This window comes from Tachypleus tridentatus, chromosome 2 (genome assembly GCF_004210375.1).
Source record: "Tachypleus tridentatus isolate NWPU-2018 chromosome 2, ASM421037v1, whole genome shotgun sequence".
In the NCBI taxonomy this organism is placed as follows: domain Eukaryota; kingdom Metazoa; phylum Arthropoda; class Merostomata; order Xiphosura; family Limulidae; genus Tachypleus; species Tachypleus tridentatus.
This window is the reverse complement of record NC_134826.1, coordinates 58,187,915-58,214,054: the sequence shown is the minus strand read 5'-3', so window position 1 is coordinate 58,214,054 and position 26,140 is coordinate 58,187,915. Positions and strand designations below refer to the sequence as shown.

General features: G+C 34.2%; 1 protein-coding gene across 7 annotated transcripts in view; it reads right to left on the bottom strand.

The window, feature by feature from the left end:
* Window positions 1-548: 548 nt before the first annotated feature.
* Window positions 549-26,140, bottom strand: part of LOC143243916 (beta-1,3-glucosyltransferase) — an 87,144-nt gene continuing 61,552 nt past the window's right edge. For 5 of the 7 annotated variants that reach the window (XM_076487700.1, XM_076487705.1, XM_076487704.1 and 2 more), the window contains 4 exons: window positions 18,599-18,815; window positions 12,604-12,726; window positions 5,644-5,791; window positions 549-891 (listed from right to left, as the gene is read on the bottom strand). In XM_076487700.1, the coding sequence (XP_076343815.1) occupies window positions 745-891; window positions 5,644-5,791; window positions 12,604-12,726; window positions 18,599-18,815 (635 nt within the window). In that variant the 3' untranslated portion in view covers window positions 549-744. Of the gene's footprint in view, window positions 892-5,643; window positions 5,792-8,359; window positions 8,405-8,438; window positions 9,423-12,603; window positions 12,727-18,598; window positions 18,816-26,140 lie in introns of those variants that run through there. The other 2 variants (XM_076487706.1, XM_076487707.1) reach the window with 2 other exon arrangements.

Here is a 26,140-nt window from a genome sequence, read left to right as displayed (position 1 = left end):
AAGCTCTCAATAAAGTACCCTTTATTTGTTGAAAATTAAGGCAGACAAGAAACAAAAGTATAATTAATTGTTTAACTAAATACTGAAAACTATTATATAATAATTACAGCAGTTCATAGTTGTGATTTATAATCCTCGTACACTCTTTGATTTTGAGAATTTGTTTATTTGCATACAAAATAGGTGCACAGTGCTAACTAACCTGAATATAAAATTAAAATTAAATCAAAATGAGCTAAACATTTCATTATCAATTAACATATTCATAAATGGCACAAATGATTCACTGTTTTAAGGTTTAGCTCAATTTTTATTGATTTATTATCCAATGTGCTTAAAATTAAAACTGAAAGTGATGTTTGCCAGAATTTTTGGATTTTATGCAAGTATAAAATGAAACTTTTGAATCTGAAATATAAAAAAAACCACTAGAAATGAATCAGTTATAAAATGAAAAAGAACATTTCAAATACAGTGGTATAAAAACTGTTATACAAAAATATTACTGTTTATACTTTAAACTTAGCAGAACAAAACAAAACTGTACATGTCATAAGAAAGTTTATTGGTGAGAAAACAATTTTTAAAAGTGAATAATTAAAACAAAAAGTAATAGAAAAGTATAATTATGGAAAAACAAAAGACAAATGAGAAATAAAATTTTTCTTTTAAAGAATAACCTAACAACAAATATCAAATAATGAAGTACACAAATATTAATTCATGATTTTTCCCTGGTTTTAATTAAAGCTCATCATGTGACTTTGAATGTTGGTTCTCATCATGAAGCCACTGATAATAAACAGCCCTGGGGTCTATCATCCAGTGTTTGTGAAAAGATACTGGAGGAAGAAAGCTAAGGTATTCAACAGAATAATCACTTGGTCGAGCCTAGTAAAATTGAACATTAAAAATTAATTTCAGCATAAAATTTAATAACTATTGATGAAAGATTCAAAATTTAACCTGTTTTGAAATAACTTCAATTACTTGGTCTTTAAAAGGTGAGAAAATTAAAAACAAGTAGTACTTGATATTATACTCAAATGATAAGTAATAATTAATCTCTGAACTCATTTCAAACTTTTCTTTTATCATAAATATCTTTATGATTAAATATGTTTCTTTTATACACTTATATCTATGAATTACTAAATGAAAAATCATTTTCATCATTTAACAAAATTATTTCAAAAGTTACTAATTACGATCAACCCACTTTACGTTCAAGAAGCAATTACAAAATTATGACAGGTTTTTAGTAAGTTTCTTTATCTTCACAAACTGCATCCAACTAGACCACATATCTTAATGTAAACACTCCACAAGCCTTGAAACTCCCATCAGTCTCAAATAGTTTACTTCCAGTGCATCTTTGCATGCAAATCATCATGCAATAACCCTCAAGCATTAAGAGTGCAACATACTCTCTTCACATGTGACTGCCTCTATTCAATTCTAGAATTCTACATTGAATAGGTGATGGAACTGGTACAAGAGAAAGATGCATTCTTCAAATGTGTCTGAAGGACACTCCCTAAGATCATACATGGGAAACAGCACCACTTTGCTCATTGTGGAAAGACGTTGCACATATGAAAGAAAGATGGAGGAGCACATCCAAGTCAAAGAGAACCATGGCAGGAGATAGATCCAAAAAAATATCTATTAAACTCATTACTAGAAAGCATAAAAGTGGGTAAGATTAAAAGGACATTCCCTAAGGCCTAAGTGTAGAGTGGTTAGGGTGCAATGGACCATACACAACAAGTCAACTACATCCAAAACCCATGCTGATGGAAACTAGCATCCATGAGTAGGAAAGAGGATCATGCTATCTTTATCTCTAGTTCATGAGACTGGAGGGAATCTCATAGCCTCCAACCCATGAATGGGGCACATGACAACAATATGATTGATCTGGGAACCTGACATCTGGTATTGAAAAAAATGTCTGTGTAAAGTAAACCATCTCACTCAACTTTAAAATGGATGTGCTCCAAGTGAAATAATATCCTGGAATAAAAAAGAACATTGAGGGACAGCAGATAGGGCAGAACCATAGTTATCTGCAAGTACCTCAATCATTACCCAGACTGCAGATGGCTTAACAAAAGTATGTTAGGGAATGGAGATATCTATAATATATGTGTGAGGACTGATGTTGATTGGTTCAGCTCTAAATCCAAAATCCAGCCACTAGGAACTGACAGGCTAAGAGGAGAAGAAAATAAGTCTTATGGAAGAGATGAAACAATGAGCACATAGACAGTGGTAAAAACAGAGGCAGTGAAGGACTACATTAATATTCCAATCCTGAAGGAAAGCATCAATATGGAAGTAGTAGAAGATGTAAACACAGCCTAATAACTTGAAATCAAGGGGACAAAAGACATCCGATCTAAAAGCCAAGTGGAGAAATTCATAATATGAGGAACAGCAAGTGGAGTGGGTAAAAACTCCTGACTGAATGATTAGCAACAGAAAACGTCCAATTTATATAGATAAACTTCCCTTAAGAAAGGGAAATGGAACTACCTAGAAAAGAAGCTTCTCATCAGGACAAACTGTATCTCCTCACCAAGGGCCAGAAAAAACCAGGCATGAAGACAGGATGAAAAACCAAAGACCAAGGAAAAAGTAAGAGGAAGAGGTAATGAAGGGGCACTCTGGGGGTGAAGTAGCCATTGGAAAAACAGTTGAGCCAGCCAGTAAGTAACTATCAGAAAGACCTGACATGGAGTGCCATGGATGATCAAAATCACCCTGTGAAGAAAGCAGATGGAGGATGGATATACAAGTATTTGTTGGTCCAATCATGACTGTAGGTATCTATAGCTAGAGGAAGAGGATGAGGAACCAGATACTAAAACAGAATCAAATTGGTGTTGAGGGATGTAGCAAACACATCTGGGAAGGGCAACACAAGTACTAAGAGGGGGAGGTATCAAGTAACAAAGAAGGATAAGGATCATATGAAAGCATGAAAATAGATAAAATATAATACAGAAATTGTCTAAAATACCATATCAGGCTGAGCAGATTGCACAAGAGGGGCATTGGTCGATACGTAAAAATCCAGTGGTGAAAAGAAGCTATCAAAATATATTTTGCTTGTTCATGAAGATGAAACTGACCCATATGATGATCTGATGGTGGATGATGTAAATAAATTCACAGCCTGTTTGATAATGCTAGTAGGAGGTATGATACTTGAAGTGGTAATGTGAACCTCAGAATTCATAGTTGAAATATAAAATAAAATGCATTTGAAGGAAAAAAATAAAACTGGGAAATTAATTTAACTGAAACATTCATCAACTATGTAAAGGTAAACAAAATGAAGATATTCCAGTTTGGAAAGGTGAACTGTTCACATTCATGAATTCATACAATAAAAAGAGCAGACACACAAAGAAAACCACATGGTTTAACATGAGTACTGCCAAATAAGAAGTGATAGTTATAAAAAAGGAAGTGTCAAAGGAGTATGTCACAAACTTAGGGGTGGAGGTTAAGTCAGGTGTGTCAAAGGAGTATGTCACAAACTTTGGGGTGGAGGTTAAGTCAGGTGTGTCAAAGGAGTATGTCACAAACTTAGGGGTGGAGGTTAAGTCAGGTGTGTCAAAGGAGTATGTCACAAACTTAGGGGTAGAGGTTAAGTCAGGTGTGTCAAAGGAGTACGTCACAAACTTAGGGGTGGAGGTTAAGTCAGGTGTGTCAAAGGAGTATGTCACAAACTTAGGGGTGGAGGTTAAGTCAGGTGTGTCAAAGGAGTACGTCACAAACTTAGGGGTGGAGGTTAAGTCAGGTGTGTCAAAGGAGTATGTCACAAACTTAGGGGTGGAGGTTAAGTCAGGTGTGTCAAAGGAGTATGTCACAAACTTAGGGGTGGAGGTTAAGTCAGGTGTGTCAAAGGAGTATGTCACAAACTTAGGGGTGGAGGTTAAGTCAGGTGTGTCAAAGGAGTGCGTCACAAACTTAGGGGTGGAGGTTAAGTCAGGTGTGTCAAAGGAGTCACGTCACAAACTTAGGGGTGGAGGTTAAGTCAGGTGTGTCAAGGAGAGCGTCACAAACTTAGGGGTGGAGGTTAAGTCAGGTGTGTCAAAGGAGTATGTCACAAACTTAGGGGTAGAGGTTAAGTCAGGTGTGTCAAAGGAGTATGTCACAAACTTAGGGGTGGAGGTTAAGTCAGGTGTGTCAAAGGAGTATGTCACAAACTTAGGGGTGGAGGTTAAGTCAGGTGTGTCAAAGGAGTATGTCACAAACTTAGGGGTGGAGGTTGTCAGGTGTGTCAAAGGAGTACGTCACAAACTTAGGGGTGGAGGTTAAGTCAGGTGTGTCAAAGGAGTATGTCACAAACTTAGGGGTGGAGGTTAAGTCAGGTGTGTCAAAGGAGTATGTCACAAACTTAGGGGTGGAGGTTAAGTCAGGTGTGTCAAAGGAGTATGTCACAAACTTAGGGGTGGAGGTTAAGTCAGGTGTGTCAAAGGAGTATGTCACAAACTTAGGGGTGGAGGTTAAGTCAGGTGTGTCAAAGGAGTATGTCACAAACTTAGGGGTAGAGGTTGTCAGGTGTGTCAAAGGAGTATGTCACAAACTTAGGGGTGGAGGTTAAGTCAGGTGTGTCAAAGGAGTATGTCACAAACTTAGGGGTGGAGGTTAAGTCAGGTGTGTCAAAGGAGTATGTCACAAACTTAGGGGTGGAGGTTAAGTCAGGTGTGTCAAAGGAGTATGTCACAAACTTAGGGGTGGAGGTTAAGTCAGGTGTGTCAAAGGAGTATGTCACAAACTTAGGGGTGGAGGTTAAGTCAGGTGTGTCAAAGGAGTATGTCACAAACTTAGGGGTGGAGGTTAAGTCAGGTGTGTCAAAGGAGTATGTCACAAACTTAGGGGTGGAGGTTTGTTGCATAATAATGTACCTGCAAGATACTATGGAATTCGTCAATTCCAGATAGATGGAAGCTTCAAGGCTTGCAGTATGTGAAAAAATGTTTTTGCATATATGGAGCATCACTGAACAAGCATAGCTATTTTATTTGAATGGAAAATGTGATTTACTGCCACTTTTATAATACTCTCACAGCTGAAAGGGCAAAATGCATTCAGTAATGTCACATCTTGAACCTCAGAACTTCAATTTCAATCCACAGCCCAATAAGTAACCACTGTATTACACCCAGCCCTTCACCTGTTGATAATTAATAAACACAGCACACAAAATTAATCCTTCTGTCACACAAAAACATTAATGTGCTAGCACACATTTTAAAGAAGTAAATGTGCATTCAGTATTAAAAATTTTGCCTTTGTTTAAAAATGATTAGAAATGTTACAAGCATCCCTCACATTGTATAAAATTTTAGAATTCAGAGGAAGACAATTAAAAAATTATTTGCAAATCCATATAATGACAATATATATATACACACACATATACTACCATATATACTGATTAACTACAATGATATACAGTGATTAATCTTTTCATTACAACCTCTACCTCTATCAGTTAAATTTTTTCTTCCAGTTGGAGTCAAACATAAATCAATGTGATTGTTTTGTCAACTGGATTCTTTAGATGACTTTCAATAAAATCATCTTTAGGATATTCAAAATAAAATCAAACAATACAAAACTGACCTGATGAAATTGTGAAGTGTGTGTTACAGGAATATTTAGGAACTGTAAACATTGACCAAGAATCATATCATCTGGAGCATCATCTGTTGGACAGTCACACACTGGACTATTTACAATCTTCTTTACTGCAGGCAAGCTGAATACCATTCTATACAATGAGGAAAGAGAAAGTTGTAACAAACTTGTGTGGCTTGCGTTAACTGTGTATCCATCAATAGTGTTGCTGTTATTCGCTAACAGAGCATCCCAAGCAAGAAACAATTGTGACTTTCACTATTTAACAGAGCATGCTCAGCAACAAATGTGGCTTTCACTATTTAACAGAGTATGTCAAGCAATAAATGTGACCATCACTAAATAAAGAAGCATGCCCAACAATAAGTGTTTTTCATATATTAAGAATATCACAATGAAGTGTTTTTCTACCAATATTCTACTTTCTACTTTTGGTCAACTTGTTTTAGGTAGTTTTTGTTGGTTGTTTTTTCTATTAAGCAAAATTAATACTTTATGAAAATTTATTTCATTCATAAATTTCAGTTGAATAAAGTAATTACTTTCTTGTTTCAATGCTCTCATACAGACAGGCATTAGGGGAAAACAATTATTGTACTTATAACAAACATGGATATGCACAAATAGGAAATATTACTGCAAAACACAGTATTTAGTTACATCTATTGAAATAATGTAAATATGTTCAACTGCAGTAGTTTGTATTTCCAAACATGCTTCTGAATAACAATGTACAGACTTCTACAATTACATACTCACCATGGTATTTTGAATTATGTTTTTCAACAAAAACTTTATAGATCTTGAACTAATTTACTATTTGTAAATGACAAACAATATATATATGACCAAAGCATGCTCATCAATTCATAGACCTTAGAAAAAAATCAATAACTTTTGATCAATATTTAACCCTTTTGTGATGGGCTCTATATAAAATATGAGTTAAGTCTTTATACTATAACTTTTGATGCAGTACCTGTACCTTCAAAAATTTGGTAGACTTTTAGTAAAGGTTGAACATTTTTTTGTGCACAAAAGATCAGAATTTTTAACGAGATATTTTCACAAAAAAACCTGTTTGTGAAAAACTCAAGTCTGTTTCATTACTAGTCCAAGAGTAAAGTGATTTTCATGTTATGATTAAAAAACTATCCATCATTAAAATCTTAAGTACTATTTGTGTAATCTCTAAAACCTCCTAAATATATTTTGAACATTAGGTTTCATTAAGACTTTATATTTTGTTTATTTTCTCTAAACCAGTGGTTCCCAACCTTTTTTATGCTCCACACCTCTAAAAATTTTTAATATGTTCTCGCACCCCTCACAGTAATTATTTATTTAAGAATAAAGGTGAAGGTGGCCAAAACACATTTTTATAATTACTTTTTAATGATATATAAACAAAAACAAGACATTTGGAAAAGAAAAAATATTACAACAGACTAAAATCTGCATAAACTGAAATGTTATCTCGCACCCCTGAAAAGCTATCTCACACCCCTAAGGGATGCAAGCACACCTGGTTGGGAACCACTGCTCTAAACTAACTATATAATGTCTTTTAATTTGATTCACCTTGTGGCCATCATAAAAATTAGAAATTTAATATGAATTATGCTTCTTTTTAAGTGCCTACAATTTATAACACAAATATACAAATGTTCAGTCTAAATAGCTTAAATCTTATAACATGATATACGAGGGCTGTTCAAAAAAATACGCGGACTGTTTGAATTGCGCGGCTCCAGTTGGTTCCAGGGAAATCCGCTTGGTGTCGCTAGGTTCGCACATATCAGCTGATTACGACGCCATTTCCCGATTGCAGATATCTTCAATTGTGTATTAGCTACGCGGTTTTAAGTGAAGTGTGATTTTTTCGTTTGGCGGATTTCAGAATGAATGACCTGAAGGAGCAACGACTTGCTGTGAAATTTTGTGTTAAACTTGGAAAATCTGCGACTGAAACTTTTGCTATGCTTAACACGGCTTACGGTGATGTTGCTATGAATTGTACGGCATGTTTCAAGTAACATGAACATTTTAAGGATGGTCGACAGTCCATTGAAGATGATGAGCGTCCTGGACGTCCTTCCACGTCAACTGACGACCCACACGTCGACAAAATCAACACCCTGGTGTGGGCAAATCGACGTCTGACTGTCAGGGAGCTTGCTGAAGAGTGTGGGATATCAGTTGGATCTTGTTACGAGATTTTGACCGAAAAATTGAAGATGCACTGCGTTGCTGCGAAATTCAGCCCTCAGAACTCATGAGTTTTTGGCCAAACACTCGATCACTGTTCTTCCCCACCCCCCCTACTCACCTGACCTTGCTCCTTACGATTTTTTCTTGTTCCCCAAACTCAAAAGACCCTTGAAAGGAAGAAGATTTGAGACGATTCCCGAGATTAAGGCAAATGCGACGAAGGAGCTGGAGGACATTACAAAAGAAGCGTACCAGGACTGTTTCAACAAGTGGAAACACCGTTGCGATAAGTGTGTGCGTTGGGGAGGAGAGTACTTTGAAGGAGTCCCAGACTTGTAACTTCTAAATAAAGTACATTTTGTTTTATGACGTCAGTCCGCGTATTTTTTGAACAGCCCTCGTATTTATATGTATTTATTATTTTTATTATACTGACATTCCAGTTGTGCCTGGCTAACTTTACAGAAGTATTCAACAATATAAAACTGACCTTTAATCTTTGCAAAGTGACCTGTCTTGGCTGAGCTTTAGTGGACTAGTATTTGGTAAAATACAGTCATACATCAGTTATTATACACACATACATAGATTATTCCTATTTACATATTAGTTCTTAAACTTATTTTTCTTAAAACATAAAACAGTAAATAAATAAGTGTTTGTTTTTTTTTACAACCCTACGTGTTGTAAACTGCTTGCATTTTTAGATTTTGCATGTGGATAACGTGAAATAAACTTTTTCTCTTTTTTAAGGTTTTTTTATACATTTGAACTAACCAAAAAAATCATAAATAACTATTTTGGCACACAGAATTCCACTAATTTATTAACCTTAATAATAAAGCTATACTTTTTTTAAATAAAATATGCAATTTTGAGCAGACTAAAGGCACAACTTGAAATACTGATCTGAAAGAAAAAAATGGCTTCTAAGCACTCTTAAATGGCTGAGACATATTGAGCTTTTGATTGGTTATTCACGTCATATATTAAAGCAAGTGTATATAAGGGACTTCTTAAAATAGAAAAAGGTGAGCAAGTCTACTGTGTTTGATTCAGCACATAAGCAATATCTCAGCATACAGGAAAAATGTTGACACACTGTAGATGGATCAAGAGTTTACTTGCGCTTTGTACTGAGAATCTTTGTGTGACATTTATTAAAAGGAGTCAGACACTTTTCTTTAGTTCATAACTTAACTACATTTTTTTTATTAGAAACTTACAGAGCATGAACATAAAGACACCTAGTAAATTTTCAAAGTGTAGTATCTTGTAAAACATTTTCCTATATGTAGTGGAACCACACAAAACTTGCATATGTATTACATCTCATTTCATTTGGGTAGTACAAACTCTGCAGGTTCTGGTAGAAAATTTATCTTTTGCATGTAGATGAAACGAACACAGAAATACACTACTTCATGCCACCAGACAGTCTTTCTGAGGGACCCTTGGGTGGGGTTGTCCTTGTACCTTCAGATGATGGAGTGGGTTTGTACCTCTAGTTCCAGTGAACCTTTTTTTCTCTTTGTCAGTAATCTGTTATCTTGCTACAGAGAGGAGGAACTGTTTATATATATATATTTTCTTTTTCTGTTGATAAAGGGGATTTTGGATTACACAAGAATTATAAATATAAATTATGTAAAATACTACATTTTTATTCATTTAATTGTTTTTCTGAAAATGGTGTAGAATGCATGATCAACACCCTTCATGTGGGCACTGTATTCGAGAGCACACACAGGTTTTATTATTTCTTATCCAGTTATTCTAATTTACTTCCCTGTGGTAGAAATAGATGAATTATGGATAGTTGAAACCATTCTCACTTGTCTCTTGTCTTTCCATATGAAAACAAGGACATCACCTAACAAAGCTGTTTTCCCTTTCTTTCACTGTTGAAACTTCAACCTTCAGGCTTGACAGCAACTCTCTATTCACTCAGTTTGTTTCAAAGACTCTTGTTTTATGTTATAGGAACAGGTTTACACTAGAAGTACTTTCTAATAACTGTCTTGGTATACATGATGCCACAATCCAAGATCAGGAGCAAGAACTAAAAGAATAGTTGCCTCCAATCTTTTTCCCTCACCAGTATAAATCTCCGTGTTGTAAATATGACGTGTATCACTCTCATACACCATTCACACCATCAGGCCATGTTTCTTAATTTTTGCAGGGCTATTTGTTTTCGAAACCTTAAAACATCCTCTCCATGGAATCATACCTCATCCAATGACAACTGCTGCTTTGGTTTGTATAGTATCCTTAATTTATTGAAGAAACAATCCAGTACTAGTTGAATTTTGAAGAGCATGTCTAAAGACTCATCCATTTTTTGATTATCACTAAAATGCCAAAACATCCAATTTGTTTTGGCTCATTTTCTGCAAAAATATTGGGCTAATTAAAAGAGAGTCTACTGACCAATAATCTTTCCAGTTAAATTTCTTGTCTGTCCCATGAGTAGAATAAAGTCTAAAAATTTCCTCATGTCTGTTGAAGTCCCTTAGATGACATTTTCTACTTCTCTGAAGTTTGATTGTAGCAGGTATCCATTTCTTGACAAAACGTTTCAAAAAAGCACCAAACATTAGAACTGTCATAGCAGCAATACTTAAGGGTTCAGATAGAGTTATAATGACCCCTGAATTTCCTTGGGATATCTATTTCTCACCAGGAACATCTGTAGAATCATCATCCTCTTCTGATTCAGAATCAGTTGTGAGTGCAACAACTTTACATATCTTGTAGGTCTAATAACATCATTGTAGCTACAATCACTATCAGAACAATCCACAAACACATTCACATCAGAGTATTCATCTTCACAGGAAAGTTATGACAAATTATTATTAAATAGTTCAGTAGTTACCTCATCTTTACTCAGCACTTTATATTTTCTACAAAAAGCCACTTATAAAATTATGGGTATTGTAAGCAAAATTCAGAAAAATAATAACCATGAAGAAAAATTAAATGCATCCAATTCCTCTCAAATTCAACCTTTTAACATTATGCATGAAACATGAATAAACTCATGACCTATCCAAAGAGTATTAAGTTTTTATTTTATATTTTAACCTGTCACTATCAGTAAATTTGAGTTCCTAATTTGTACTAAACTGTAATTGTGTTTTGAAATGATAGACATCTAATTTGAACTTATGCTGCATTCAACACACCACAACTCACAAAAACTGACATTTAGGTGTGTTATTTTAATATTTACTTTTAAATTAAGAAATTAGCTAATATATAATACTGATATCTGAATTATAATCTACAATTTGATACCAAACTTATTGATATAAATTCATAAATTAGTATTTCAATAAAATTTTGAATGCAAGTCAACAAATGTAATGATATGGCATTTGACTCGTGACCCATCACAATAGTGTTAAAAACACTGATGTGCAAATTTGAAACTTGATTTTTAGTGGCTGAAAGAAAAGCATTATTGTAAATTTGTCAGAATAATATAGTATTACTGTCTGGTTCATTTCAAGCCCACTTTATTCTTCTTGTTTCAGAAACTAAATTATATTTATATCAATTTTTGTCACCATGGATAAAATTGATATTTGTGTAATTTTCTTGCATGAGTTCAAGCTTGGTCACAATGAGGCAACAGCAACTCGTAACATCAAACCATGCATTTGGTGATGGCACAGCAAACGAGGACACAATGCAGTGTTTCTTTAGGAGATTTCATTTTGGTAACACAAGCCTTGAAAATGTAGCTTGGGGCTACCCTCAAAAAGGAAGAACTTCTTCAGAAACTTAATATTTATTATTCAACAATTTCCCAACATCTTGAAGCAACTGATAAGGTGAAAAGCTCAATAAATGGGTACCTCATAACCTGATTGAAAATCATCAAACAAGAACAGTTGAAATTTGTTCTTCATGACCTATTTCTCCATAGAATTGTCACCTGTGATGTAAAATAGATTCTTTACAACAATCAATAACAATGTGGGCAGTAGCTTAATTATAAATAAGCACCAAAACTAGCTTTTCACCCTAAGAAGCTTATGGTCAGTGTTTGGTGGTTGTCAGCAAGTGTGATCAATTATTCATTCTTAAACTCAAGAGAAATGATCACAACAGAGAAATACTGTTGTGAGCTTGAAACTATGCATCAAAGTTGTCAAGAAACCATCCAGCAATAGTCAATCACAGTGGATCTGTACTGTTTTATGACAATGCTTGACCTCACATCTCACATGTTACTGTCCAAAAACTAAATTAACTCTGTATCAAATTTTACCTCATCCACCATATTCATCATATCTTTCCCAGACAGATTATCACTTTCTTAAACATTTGGGCATTTTTTAAAGAAACAAAAACGTTTGCAAACCAAAGGTAAATTAAAAGTGTCTTCAAAGATATGAAAGGAAGTCCAATTCTTTAAAAATGGCATTTATAAACTTACAACTCATTGGCAGAAGTGTATTGTGTCTAAAGAAGCTTATTTTGATTAAAAAAATCAAATAACAAAAAGATGTTATTGTTTCACATTTTTCTTTAAAAATACAACATTTCATACAGTAAAATGAAAAAGTTTGATTTTACTGAATTAAAAAAATTAACAAAGACTGAAAACCTTTTGAAAATGTATACAACTAGAAAAATGTATTATTACATGATAGTACCAAATACAATTTAATTTTAATTTAGTGAGTTGAAGTAATGACTAAAATTTAAAAACATTCTTACCCTCCTCCTCCTGTAATGTAATCATAGCCATCACCAGATGCTACATTGTAGCCATATCTTTCTCCGACAGCTACTGGTTCTGTATGATCATAGCATCTCAGGAGTTGAAGTAATCTTGACACACTGAAATGTACATATATCTTCTAATAAACATTGTCTTGTAAAAATATGCTATTGGCACAATTTTTGTTAAACTGTTAATCAAAACAAATGATATTTATAAAATGATAACAACAAAACATTGATAACAATTGCTGCAACTTGTGTTAATGTGATATAAAAGTATAAAGTTAAACATTTTAAACCCTAACTAATTTTAAGTAAATTTCAAAGCATAATTTATCCTTGCAGTTTACCTAACTTTAACATGCCACTTACTTGGTTAATGGACTATGACCCAAAGGAAACATATAAAAATCAATGATGTATCACAATCAATTCCTTAGAAAACCATAAATGCACTATTTATTATAAGATATGGGTATTGTTTGTTTATAGCTAAGCACATAAGAATTGGAAACTGGGTGTGGTAAGGACTCCCTAGTTCTCCTAGTAGAATCTAATGGAGAGGTCACTTGTACTGGGGAGTCCTAAAAAAACAGTAAAATGGGTGAACCAAGTATCCTAAATTTTTGAAAGCAAACAAACCCTAATTTATTCAATTTGATAAGTAGCAGGGATGGGCAGATCCTCTTTCACTTCATACATGATAATCCATGAGTGGTGATCCATGAAAGTACCATCTGGCAGGTGCCTTGATTGTCTTATGAAACACCTCACTTCTACAGAACCTGATGTAACTTGTATTAGTTACATTGAAAGTGGTTGCTGGTGAAGAATTGAAATGATAAAGCATACCTGCCTGGACAACACTCACCACATAAATAAGATCAGATAATTATGAATGTAGTAGGACATGACTTGCAAAAGATTGTAATGATAATTCATTATAGGCAGCATGAATCAATTTGTGGAGTACTTCATTAATATAATTGGGGATAAATCACAGTAAATCAAAGGACCCAGTGAATAAACAATCAATTCCTAGTATCCATAAATGAGTTAGTATGAGCCACATAATATCTGAGAGCCCCACATAACAAATGATCAAGGTCTGCGTAATCATAAAGGAGAGAAATGGCTAAAAAATGGATATTAGAGAGAAGGATTTTTTTCCATTCTCTGGCTGATAGTGTCTTTGGAATAAAAGACATATTAGGGTAAAGTAGGACAAAGGTTGAATGATAAAGAGTCCTATGCACATGAATTGCAAACAAGTCTAATGACAACAACACCCACATGTCAACAACAATAAAAAATATAATTTATGTGAAAGGCTCGAAGGGCTGACAAGGTAATACAGATAAAACAACCTTAAAATCCCAAATCAATAACTGTAAAGGCCATTTAAGCCAAAGAAAATGAAATGATTTTTTGGGAGTAGGGAGTAAAAACTTTCTTATATTTGAAATGCCAAATATAACACCACAGTACATTTGAAACTAGACCTCTTTCAAAGCTCCAAGTCAAAAAACGGGATAGGATAGATAATTTAGGATAAAAAGGCTTCCTTTTGGTATACCACTGATGATAATTAAGCCATTTCCACTGATAAATGGCCATAGGTGGTCTACAAAGAAATTTAGTTAAATACAGAGAAACCTTAGAAGTTAAACACTTATTTCAGACAAAGGAGTGCATAATTTTCAATCATGAAAATTGAGTTTCTTAGCATCTAAATGTAGAATGTCTGATCAAGGTTGTCTCAGCAATGATGGGTAAAAAGGGAGTGGTAGAGATGGACATTCCTGTAGATAACAAAGAGGAGGAAACCACATTTGAGCTGGCAAATATGGTGGTACCATGAGAATTCAACAGGGAGTGTAATGAATAACAAACTCTGGGAAAAGCATACAGATGTAAATCTGCACTGCCTCTGACTAAATGCATCTACTGCCAATGTTTGAGGATGAGATATGGAGAACCAACACAACTGCAACTGAGAATTCCAAAGCATTACAAACCATAGATCACTGAAACCAGAAATGAGAGATACTCCAATGAAAAACCTTGTGATGTAGCATCCATTCTATTGGAAGAATCCTGTTGGGCTTAGACAAATGATCTGCAATTAAATTCATCACTCTTGGAACTGGGCATGCTAATGGGTGTGATCTCAGTAGAGAAGATCTAAAGTGCAAAATCAAAAGTCTTGAGAATGTATGACCCCTTGATGAAAAATGGGAAATACAACTGTGGAATTATTGGAATGAATCATGATAATGTTTCCCTCCAAGAGAGAGACCTCCAACCATTACTCAGTGTAGAGCAAAGAGTTTATAAATGACAAGGAAGGTAGACTGATCTTCTGTCATGATACCCTAAGACTTCTGACTTTGAAGATGTACCCTCCATTCCCAAAGAGATGAATCTGTGAACAGATGGATTTCATGACAAGGTAGTGGAACTGGTAACCCAATAGTAGTGTTGTTCCAATCCAACCACCACTTCCAATGTACACTGTTTCTCCTGAACAAGGAGACTGGGTGATCCAAAGGATCAAAGTGATTGATCCATTTGTTTTGTAGTGACTACTGAAGGGACTTCATATGTGCTCATTCTAAAGGAATGAGAGATTCAGTGAATACCCACTTTCCCTAAAAAGAGAGAATCATCTGTGTAGTAAAAGGAGACAAGTAAAAGTCTGAGTGCTCTTTCCACAACTTGAAAATTGATAGGAATCAGTCGAATGCAGTTTAAGATATATGTTTAAAAACACAACCAGATGGACAAGTTACTGAGTTGGTGATAAAATGGATTCTCCACTCTGACATGGAAGCCTGTCTCTGTGGCTTCAGTAAGAAGAACTGGATGTGCTGTTCTGCCAACTGGTGAGATGGTGTCAAAAGAAGCCAGTTGACCATATAATAATGTGTGCACAGACCCAAGGAATGTAGGTGATAAAGAAAAGATCAAACAACTCTGCAGAATACATAAAGCGATGATGCAAGGCCAAAAGGTAAAACCCAAAACTGTGTCCTGCACCTGGTCCTCACGCACAAATCATAGAAATCTCCAGGATAATTCTGCTATGGCAATATATAGATAAGCATCAGTAATATGGAACATGGTCCTCCAAAGCCCTGGTGCAGAGTATCATCACTGATTGAAAAAAAGTTCTATTCTAAAATGAGAAGGATCTAAAAATTTATTGAGCTGAGAAAGATCAATGACAAGATGCCAATCACCTATATTCTTGGGTACAACAAATAAATAGGAATAAAATCCCAAAAGAACAGGATCAACCATTTCTTCTGCCCTTTTGGTTAACATCTCTCTTAAGGCCTAAGAAAGAATCTCTACTCACTGTGGATCTGTTGGAGGTGAAAAAGTAATATATTGTGAAGATAATGGAGGAGATGTACTCCAGAACATGGAGTACCCATGGATCCATGCTGAATGATGTCCAGAAAATGATTTGTGTTCACACTTCACAGCTTCTTCAGGAGAACTCTACTAGAAAACACATTGTAACAGATAGTACAAAGCTTCAAATGGTTTAAATAATAAATTCTAATTGAATCAATAGCATGAATTTCTACAATGTGCATTTGACATATTAAACAAAGTGCTTATTGTGAAACAATTAACTGTCACTTGTGATAAACAAAATATATATCAAAGTTACACATTGAAATAACAAAAATATACAACAAAAAAGTAAAATAATTAGAATTATAGGTGTCATCCTTTGTCCCTAATCATCTGTAGTCACAGTTGTTTGAGTCTGAATTTGATGTGAATTTCATGCAAAGAAGTATCTGCACTAGCTGTCCCTAATCTAGCAGTGAAAGGCTAGAAGGAAGACAAGTAATCATTACTATTTGTTGCTAACACTTGGGCTACTCTTTTACCAGTGAATAGTGGGTTTGATCGTTACTTTATAATGACTTCATTGCTCAAAGGTTGAACATGGTTGGTAAGAAAGGAATTCAAACCTACAATCCTTAAATTACAAGTCCAGACTCCTAACGACTTGGCCATGCCAGGCCTATAGTTGTTTGATAAGAAGAGCTACTTCAAATTTTCTGTCAGCATACTTGGTGGTTTTAAAACATCTATAATTCTTCAATCTTATGTTATTGGTTCATTTTACACCTATGTATAGCATAACAGTTGTCTATACAATAACATTTAAAACAATTAGATATACTTACATTTCTGGCAAAAATAAGTAATAATTTTGATAATTAAAATACATGTTATATATAAGCATATTATAATGCTTATGATCTAATTATAATTGTTTGTTTTTTTGAATTTCGCACAAAGCTACTCGAGGGCTATCTGTGCTTCTAATTATAATAACTAATCTGATATGCTCATTAAACCTATTGTTATACTGTGTGTCTTATATTCGAAATTTTATAAAACAATTTTTAGTTTATGTTATACAAATTAGTATAGCATAAAATCTTAGCTAATAATTTATATTTTAATGGAAAATAAGCTTTAAGTTCTTAACTCTTAAAAGCAATATTTAAAAAAATCCTGAATTTCTCATAGTGTGACATATTTTCTCCAGGTATCTTCTCTATTTTATCCATTACCACTCCAGTAACTACAAAATTAAATGTAAATTTCTCATAATAAAATCATTATTACTCAGACAAACTATAAATTATAGCCTTCAATTCTGTTGGTTACAGAACTATCAAACAGAAAATTAGACCCCTTCTGCCACCTCATCAATTTCAGGATTTGTTAGTAGTTCTCTCTCACATTTAATTACATATTACCTATAACCATAGAGAGCCAAGGTTTCATTTATCAAATGACATTTTCTATTATGTATTCTGAACACAGGCTAGTCAGTTTCATTTGTAATACAACTTTGGTTCTCACAGTTATTACAAATGTTAGCTTGGATGAATTTGTAACAGCTCTTGTTGCATAGTTAAAATTGTGAAAAATAGTGATTGTTAGAGAAAATTCTCTGCTTTTTGCATGTGCATGTTACTAGTATATGTTTTTTTGGTTCATTATTTAATTAAATAAAAATTATTTAATACACTACTACTATTACTACTACTAGTACACAAAGTAGGATTAAATATCATCGAAAAAGAATACTTTATTTCTTGTTTATCATGTTTATTCTTTAACTATTATTATAAAAGCAACTAAAATATAAAAATTGTGATATCTTAGGTTAGATAAGGTGAGACTAGGTAAACAACAGTAATAATATAATAAAAATATTTCATAAGGAATGCATGTGAGCAGCTGATAGTAGCTAATGGGTAATGCATTTTGATAGCATAATGTGAGCTGCATGTTCCCCAAATGATTCACAACTTATGATAGAGCAAATAGTAGTTAGAAAGTACAAAGGGCAATTGAAGGGGACAATATGTAATTATAAATAGATGTATAATGTTAAAAGTTTTACACTACATTCTAGAAAGAAAAGGTAATTTAGATTTTTTTTTTGTGGAGACAAGGTCACTTAATTTAACTAACCTTGTATAAAGATAGAGAAAATTATAGATAAAATACAAAGTTTTACTGAAAACAAACATGAAATGTATTTAAAAGGTTTTAGAGATTAGAGAAATAAAATTTGAGATGAGTAGAAGAATTCTTAAACTTAACACGAAAATCACTTTATACACAGACTATTCAAAACAAATAATATATTCTAGGACAAATCTATTTTAGTTTATAAAAATACTTCATTAAAAAATATGATTTATGCATGTGAAAGTTTTATAACATTAACTGAAAGACTGACAAATTTTGTAAAGATGCACAATATATTAAAAGTCAGTAATATCAAATCTAAAAAGACTTCTAACAAGTACAAAGCTGTCACATTTTTAGTCAAACTGACCGAGCCAGAATCAAGAGAGTTAACAGTTTATGGCACATACTAGACTGTGTTTTAATAATTTAATGTTACTAAAATACCTGTGTGTCTCATGTATGACAGTACCTTAATAGAGTATCATCATCAGCTATGACAATCCACTTGTAGTTGCTAGTCAAACCATCATTGAACAAGTAGGATAATATTGCCATGGTCTTAGCACAGTGCCCATGTGGTGTGTTAGGAACTCCTAAGTCATAGGTGGGAATTGCAGGGTCATTTTTATTGCTGAAAAACTTCATGTGAACAACACCCTTGGCCCAAGTGTCTCGTACTACTTGTACTAGTAAAGAAATGATATATGTTAGTAAACAAATTTAAGTTGAATATTTAGTAAAGAACCATATTTAACAAGTATATTTCATATGCCTTTCATTTTTGAAGCACAGTGTAATATTTAATTTATTAATAGCATTGTGAAAATGAGTATTCACAAAACTGCAAAACATTAAGAACAGAAGATTACAATTAATCTTCCAAAAAACTGGATTTTAATTTGTCACAGTAAGAAGTAATACCTTTTCCATACACAAGGTGAGATAAAGAAAAATAAATATTCGTTTTAGAAATTAACAATCCCTTACCCTATTGCTAATCAGAATAATAACTTATTTCAGTCAAGTGACATATAGTGAAGGATCTGGTGTAATACTATGTTTATAACATGTTTTTTTCTCCCATAGACACTTGAATTTCCACACAATTTTCTACTTCTGTAATATATGTAAAACACCACTAATCACTGAAGGTTGAAATTGATATTCACCAAAACCAAGTTTCCGTTTAGGCTGTTTTTACATTAGAAACTGCTACACTTTACCAAACTTAATACATTTATAACTATGTTGACAGAAAAGCATTTGTACTTATTATGTATTTGCTGAAAGAAAGTACTGATATTGTAAAAGCTCAAAGATAAATGGAATTGCCATTATAACTCACTCAATGATAATAAGGTTAATTTAAAAAAACAAGATAACCTTTGGTAAACTAATAATTTTAAGTAGTACAGTACCAACCATGCATTTTATCAAACCTAAAATTACGTATTGTAAATTAACAAAATAAGTTTTGATTTTCTTTGATAGATTGTTTAGACAGCATATTCGTGATGAAACTTTGTAGAATGGACAACAACTGAAGACGAAAGGTGGAAGACTTTCAAAACATCGTCCTTTACACTTGTGTCTCCACAACAGGCAGTTGCCATCCATTCTACAAAGTTTCATCAAGTTTGATTTTAAATTTAAGAGTAACCAAACATGTCTAAAAAAATAATAAAAAGTATAATGAATCTCCTTGTGGATAAACCATTAAACCCTTGTATGTAATTACAAAGCAGTCCCTCCAAGATAACATGCTTACACAACACTATTAAAAACTTCAAAACACATTTCATAATTTCTTACATAATATGCTGCCCTGTACATCTTTTTCAAAAATGAGGCAAATCCTAAGTTTTATTTATAAGGTAAGGCTGATGCATTCACAAAATGTTCATTCTACAGAACTTTGATTCTTATAGGCATCAGTAAATCCAAAGTTTAATTTACATAATAATTTTGGTTCATTCAAAAAATGCACAAACTAAAATACTGTGATCTTTCACAGTTAAATTGTTTGAGACTCAAAACAAAAGTTAAACCACATCTAGAAGACAAATCACCATGTTAAAAACAAATTGCTTTTTATTGCAAGTCTTCAGCCCTTTAACCATTTACCACCAGCATAAACAATATCCAATTTGAATATTAAAGAAATGTAGATCCTTCTCATGCCTACCAGACACCATTGGCTAGATGAGACTGGGATATTCCTGGTTTAGAAGAAATCCTGAAATTGGGATATCACTGGCTGAGAGAAACAGATTACAATGAAGCATTCCCACTCTAACACTTTTGCAACAGTCTTAGTTTAATATATTTGTGTTCGTATACACATCTGTACATGTTAAGTATTTATACTATAACTTTTGATGCAGTTTGTGTATCATTGCAAAATTTGGTGAACTTTTAATAAAGATTATAAGTTTTTTGTAAACAAAAACCAGATTTTTTTAATCAAATATTTTAAATGAAGATTTGTTTGTGAAAATATCAAGCCTGTTTCATTACTAGTCTGAGTGTAAGGTGATTTCATGCTACAATTAAAAACAACTATTCTAGTCTCAGAAATCTCAAATATTATTTGTGTAATCTCTGAAACCACCTAAGTACAATTCAAAAATTTGTTTTCAGTAATACTTTATTATTTTCCTTTCTCTAGCCATTTGAAACCTGCTAATTTGACACACCTCATATCTATTTAACAAAAATTAAGAAATAAATGTTATATTCTTTTTACATGCCAAAATGGCTTCAAATTATAACAAGAAGATACAAATGTTTAGTCTAAGTAGCTTAGTCTCATAACATATATTTATTATTTTTTATTAAACATTCCAGTCGTGCTTGTCTAACATTATATAACTTGTATTGATGTTACTGTATCCAATACTGTATTTTAGTGAACTCAATTTGTAATATATTGTCACATTTCAATTATTATGCATTATACATGTATACAGAATACTACTATTTGGAAATAAGTTATTAAATGTTTTTTAAATGTAGAACAATAAATAAATATACGAAGCAAACAATTACCTCTTTTTAGCTACAACCTTTGAACTTGGTTGTTGGACACAGGTTATTAAGCCTTTCCAAATTTTGTACATGAAGAATACGAAACAAAATATGTTTCTTATGTTTTATATATCCAGTTGAATAACTGAGAATTTCCAATATTTGGCTGGATAAAAGTTTAACATGAGAAAACAATATGGAAAAAATGAAAGAAAAGTTTCATAAACACAAGAAAATGCTCTTTACCTTGCATTCCTCAACTGTTTTCTGTGTTGATAAATGGGAAAAGCAAAGTCAAATAAAATAAATTAAAACTGAAAGTAAAACATGGTAATTCATGGTAAGCAAACACAATAAACAGTCAACACAGAAACACTGCACTTCACAGCAGGTCTTTGCCTTTTAAAAACAGAAGCCAACTTTTCTGATGACATTAAAACTGCTTTCAAAATCCACAATTTCAGTGCTGAAAATTTACTAACAGCAGAATTTAAAATAAAAAAAAAAATTTATATCAATGCCCAAGGGCATCAGAAGACAATGTAAAATGACAAGATAGATATACACACCACCTTAAATGCCAAAATGTCTACAAAATTATACACATAATCTTAAGTTTCATATATCTATAAAATGACACAAAAATATGCAAATAATCCTGAATACCAAAATATCTTAAAAATGGCAGAAAACTATACATATAATCTTCAATGCCATATATCTATAAATTGACAGAAAATTATGCAAGTCATCTTGAACAACAAAACATCTTTAAAATGATAAAGCTATACAAACAACCTTGAAAGCCAAAATGTCAACCAAATGACAGAAATTAGATACATAATCTTAAATGTCACATACCTACAAAATGACACAAAATCATGCATATCATTTTGAAAACCAAAACATTCACAAAACGACAGAAAACTATACACATCATTTTGAATATCAAACGATTTCAAAATGAAAGAATACTATACACATCATTTTGAATATCAAACGATTTCAAAACAAAAGAATACTATACACATCATTTTGAATACCACACGATTTCAAAATCATCATTTTGAATAACAAACGATTTCAAAACGACAGAATACTATACACATCAGTTTGAATATCAAACGATTACATAATCATCATTTTGAATATGAAACGATTTCAAACCATCCATAGAATAAAAGAATGATTTGAGAGATGTTTGGTAAAGAGAAGATGACACTTCAGATAACTTGAGAAGAGGTCATATCTGGAGATGATAACAAGCCATAGTACAGGCTAATCACTAGGGGTAGTAATGTCCTCCAATGCCAGACACAATTCATCCAGTTGTGCCTGGATTTGAAGGTTAAAAAAAGGAACTGCAGACTGTCTACTCTGAAAAAAGTATAGCCCACTGAGGAAGGAAGACACAACACACAATCCCAGGTAGGATGTTGTGATAAGGATCGAATTTTAATGGCATACTACAAAGAAAGTTGCAAATAGAAGAACTAAAGAGGAGGTTTGTGGGACACAGCATACAAACTCTGGCCTGGAGAAGTGAGGAAAGCCTCACATGGTGAATGATGTTCAGAACTGCAGACCAATAGTCCAGTTTGTAGCAAACAAGGGCTCAAAAGATCCTAAGCATAGAACATCGATCAGCTCCCTAAGAAGTAGAGACTGAGAATGTTCCACTTGTGCTCTTGTACACTCGTCATGTACCTGCTTGATGTAAGGAATGAAAGTCAGCTAATGTCAAAGACAAGCACCCAGAACTTTACATCAAGGAGCACAGGCTGAACATTGAGAAGATGGGGGTCGAAATCAGGGTGTAACCTCAGCAGATGGCAAAAATGCAAGCAAGCAGTTTTGGAGAAAGAAAAGGTTTACTTCACCAAGCAATTGAAGGCAGTCTGAAGCTGCCTTTAAACAAACCTCATGAATGACATGAGATGCAGAAGTCATTGACATAGAGCCATTTGCAATAGCAGAAGAAAGTTCTGTGGTGATAACATTATTCTTGATTCTGATAAGTTTGACACTCAAGAAACAGCCCTGAGGGACTTCAAGGTAATATGGAAAAAAAATGGGAAAGCATTGGACCCACACGGACTTGGAATCTCCTGTCCAGTAAAAAGTTTCAAACAAAATGAGTATTAACTCTAAGACCTGACAGAGACAGCTAACGAAATCAACTGGAGGATAATTAGAAAAAATCTTGGGATACTTCCTACATTTTAGGCAATAGCCTGGTGTCAGGCATCAGACAAAATATTATCTTGCCAGATACAGTTAAAACAACCAGAAGAACAGCAAGAGTGGTAGGAGAGAGATGGCACAGCATCTCATAGTGAACATAATCAAGTCTGACCAATGTACTTGAAGTTTGTTGGAAAATGGGAAGAACAGAGGTGGGTGTAGAAGTCGATTCATCAACATTTTTAACCATGGAGGTCAAAAGACTTTTCATTTGTTTTGAAAACAATTCTCTTGGAGGCACAGAGAGACCTGTCTGCACTGTCACTGTAGTTGTGGAACGAAGTGCAGCAGCATATGTCTGAGATGGAGTGGTGGACAGCAATTTCCAAGCCTCAGGATAACTAATGTTATGAGTCATTTTCAAACACTGTACCTCTTTTTCCTCCAACCATTTTGGGCAAGAACGAAAGTAGGAAGGGTGAGAACCATTGCAGTTGACACAATGTGGGTCCGTGTCACACTCATAGGCATCATGGTCCTTGCCACCACAACATGATGTCTTTGAGTGGCCGAACCTCTGACATTGGAAACATCGGAGAGCGTTTGGAATTTACAGCCATACCCTGCAAATTAGATAACCTGCCTTGATGGCGGCAGGTGGACGTGGTGATGTAAATGTCAAAACAAGGTTATTTGTCAGCAGTGTAACTCCATCTTTGCAAGTGGAGATGCACCTCACTGCAGAAACTCCTTGAGTGGAGAGACCAGTGAGAATCTCCGACTCATGGATGTTCTTCAAATCCCTCTCAACAATAACTCCTTGTGATGAATTCAAGGTAGCATGAGGAGTAACCTCAATAGGTATATCCCCAATTGCCTTTGAATTCAAGAGGAGTTCAATGTGTTGGGATGTGGATGTTTCAACCAATATATCTCCATTTCGAAGCTTCTGTACTGACTTTGGAGAGGCAGTAAGACCCTCTAGTCCATTCTGAATAAAAAAGGGGGACATTTGCACTAAAGGTTTTTCTGAAAGAAAATGTAATATAAGAAAATTAGCTACGTGTGTTACAGATGTTGAAGATTGCTGCTCAGAGTCTTCAAGACGTGGTCGTTTACCTATTGACTGTTTTTTCACTATTTTATTTAATTTTTTTGAAGGAGGATCCATAGGAAAAAAGGAAAATTTTGGTACCCACTGACCCCACCCACCATGGAGCCCTATGAGTGGCTGTACTACAATGTCATGCAAGGACATTGCAGCAATGCCAGGGTTTCGTGAGCACTATACCCAAACATCAGCATCAGACATAATATCCAAAACACCTGTTGAGAACTTCCAACACTGGTACTTGGTTGACTCTAATCCAAGTGGACCAGCCAACTGACCCAAGGGGTGACCAAAGGCTGCCCGTCTACAGGAATTCAAGGCCAAAGTAGTGTGTTAGGGTTGGACCCCTCAACCACCAGGATCATCTCCTCCCCTTCACGGGTCATCATGCACGGCAAACACGTGGGTGAATGTTTAGATCCCAGAGGAGGTGAACTGAAAGAACAGAACCTTCCCTGGGAGGTCCCCTCATCACGTACAGGAATCCACACTGAGGGGTTTGAGGAAAGAAATGTTCAGGGTTTTTTTAAGTGCTGCACTTCTTTCTCTTTTGCCCACCTAGAGCAAGAATGAAGGTAAGAGGGGTGGAAACCACTACAATTAACAGTGTACATCTGGTGGGTGGTAGGATAGTAAGGGTAATCTGCCCTACATATGTGATAAGTAAGGTGTGTCATCCACCTACAACCAAAACCAGATCCACTACAAACCAATATCCAAAAGACAGTAAAAAGAGGGACCATAAATTTGGGAGTGCATCACCAGTCAAAAACCTAGTAGCAATTGAAATTTATTGTCCAGTCTGCATTAATAGGAGGGTAGCCATCCAAACAAATTTTAGGATATATGTGGATTGTCTAGCTCCAACCAACATTTGATCCCTGGGATCTGATATCTGGCAAAAGGTAGGAATGGGGGTGGCTCAGCAGGTGTGGCAAACTACAATATGTAGTGAAGTGCTACAGGTAGCACCAGGAATAGTACATCAAGTTCACTGGAGGAAGTGCATCATGCTACTGAAACTGGCAATATGCCACCACCCTACTCTTAACTAAAGGGTATTGTGATAGGTCTCCAAGGTCCACCATCAGAGAGGCTAGAAACTGGTAAGTGAAAAGAACTCCTATACACCACTAGGAGGAGGAGGAAAAAGTGCATTATAGAGTCAAAATGAATGCAGCACAGGAGACAGCAAAATGAGTGACTGTGATACTCTATTTAGAAAAGCAGAGCAATCTTGTTGACAAAGTCAATCAATCTACTTCTGGCAGCATCTAGAATTGTACATCAGGTCTGCAGTAGCAATAGCCTCAAATGCCACAAATCCTTAGTGATGAGCAGTAAACTCAGTTTGCTTTACTTACAGGGAGTGGACAAAAAAGTGGCATCCCTTGAAAATGTTATCTAATAAAAGACATAACAAATTAAAAACAAAAAAATATGTTTTTAGAATGGACTAAATAAGATATGAAATCCTAATTTTAACACTGGCCTTCTTAAAAAACTGAACTTTTTATATTTGTAGCCATATTTTCTCATGAAAAGTGTTGTGCACTTACTGTAGTTTCCTAGATCTTAGTCCAATTAGCCTACAAAATAATCAAAGTTTCTCTGCAATAATCAAATGTAAAAATTAAACTAAAACTAACACAAGCCTATTTCATAAGTGAATATATAGTCCATATTCCC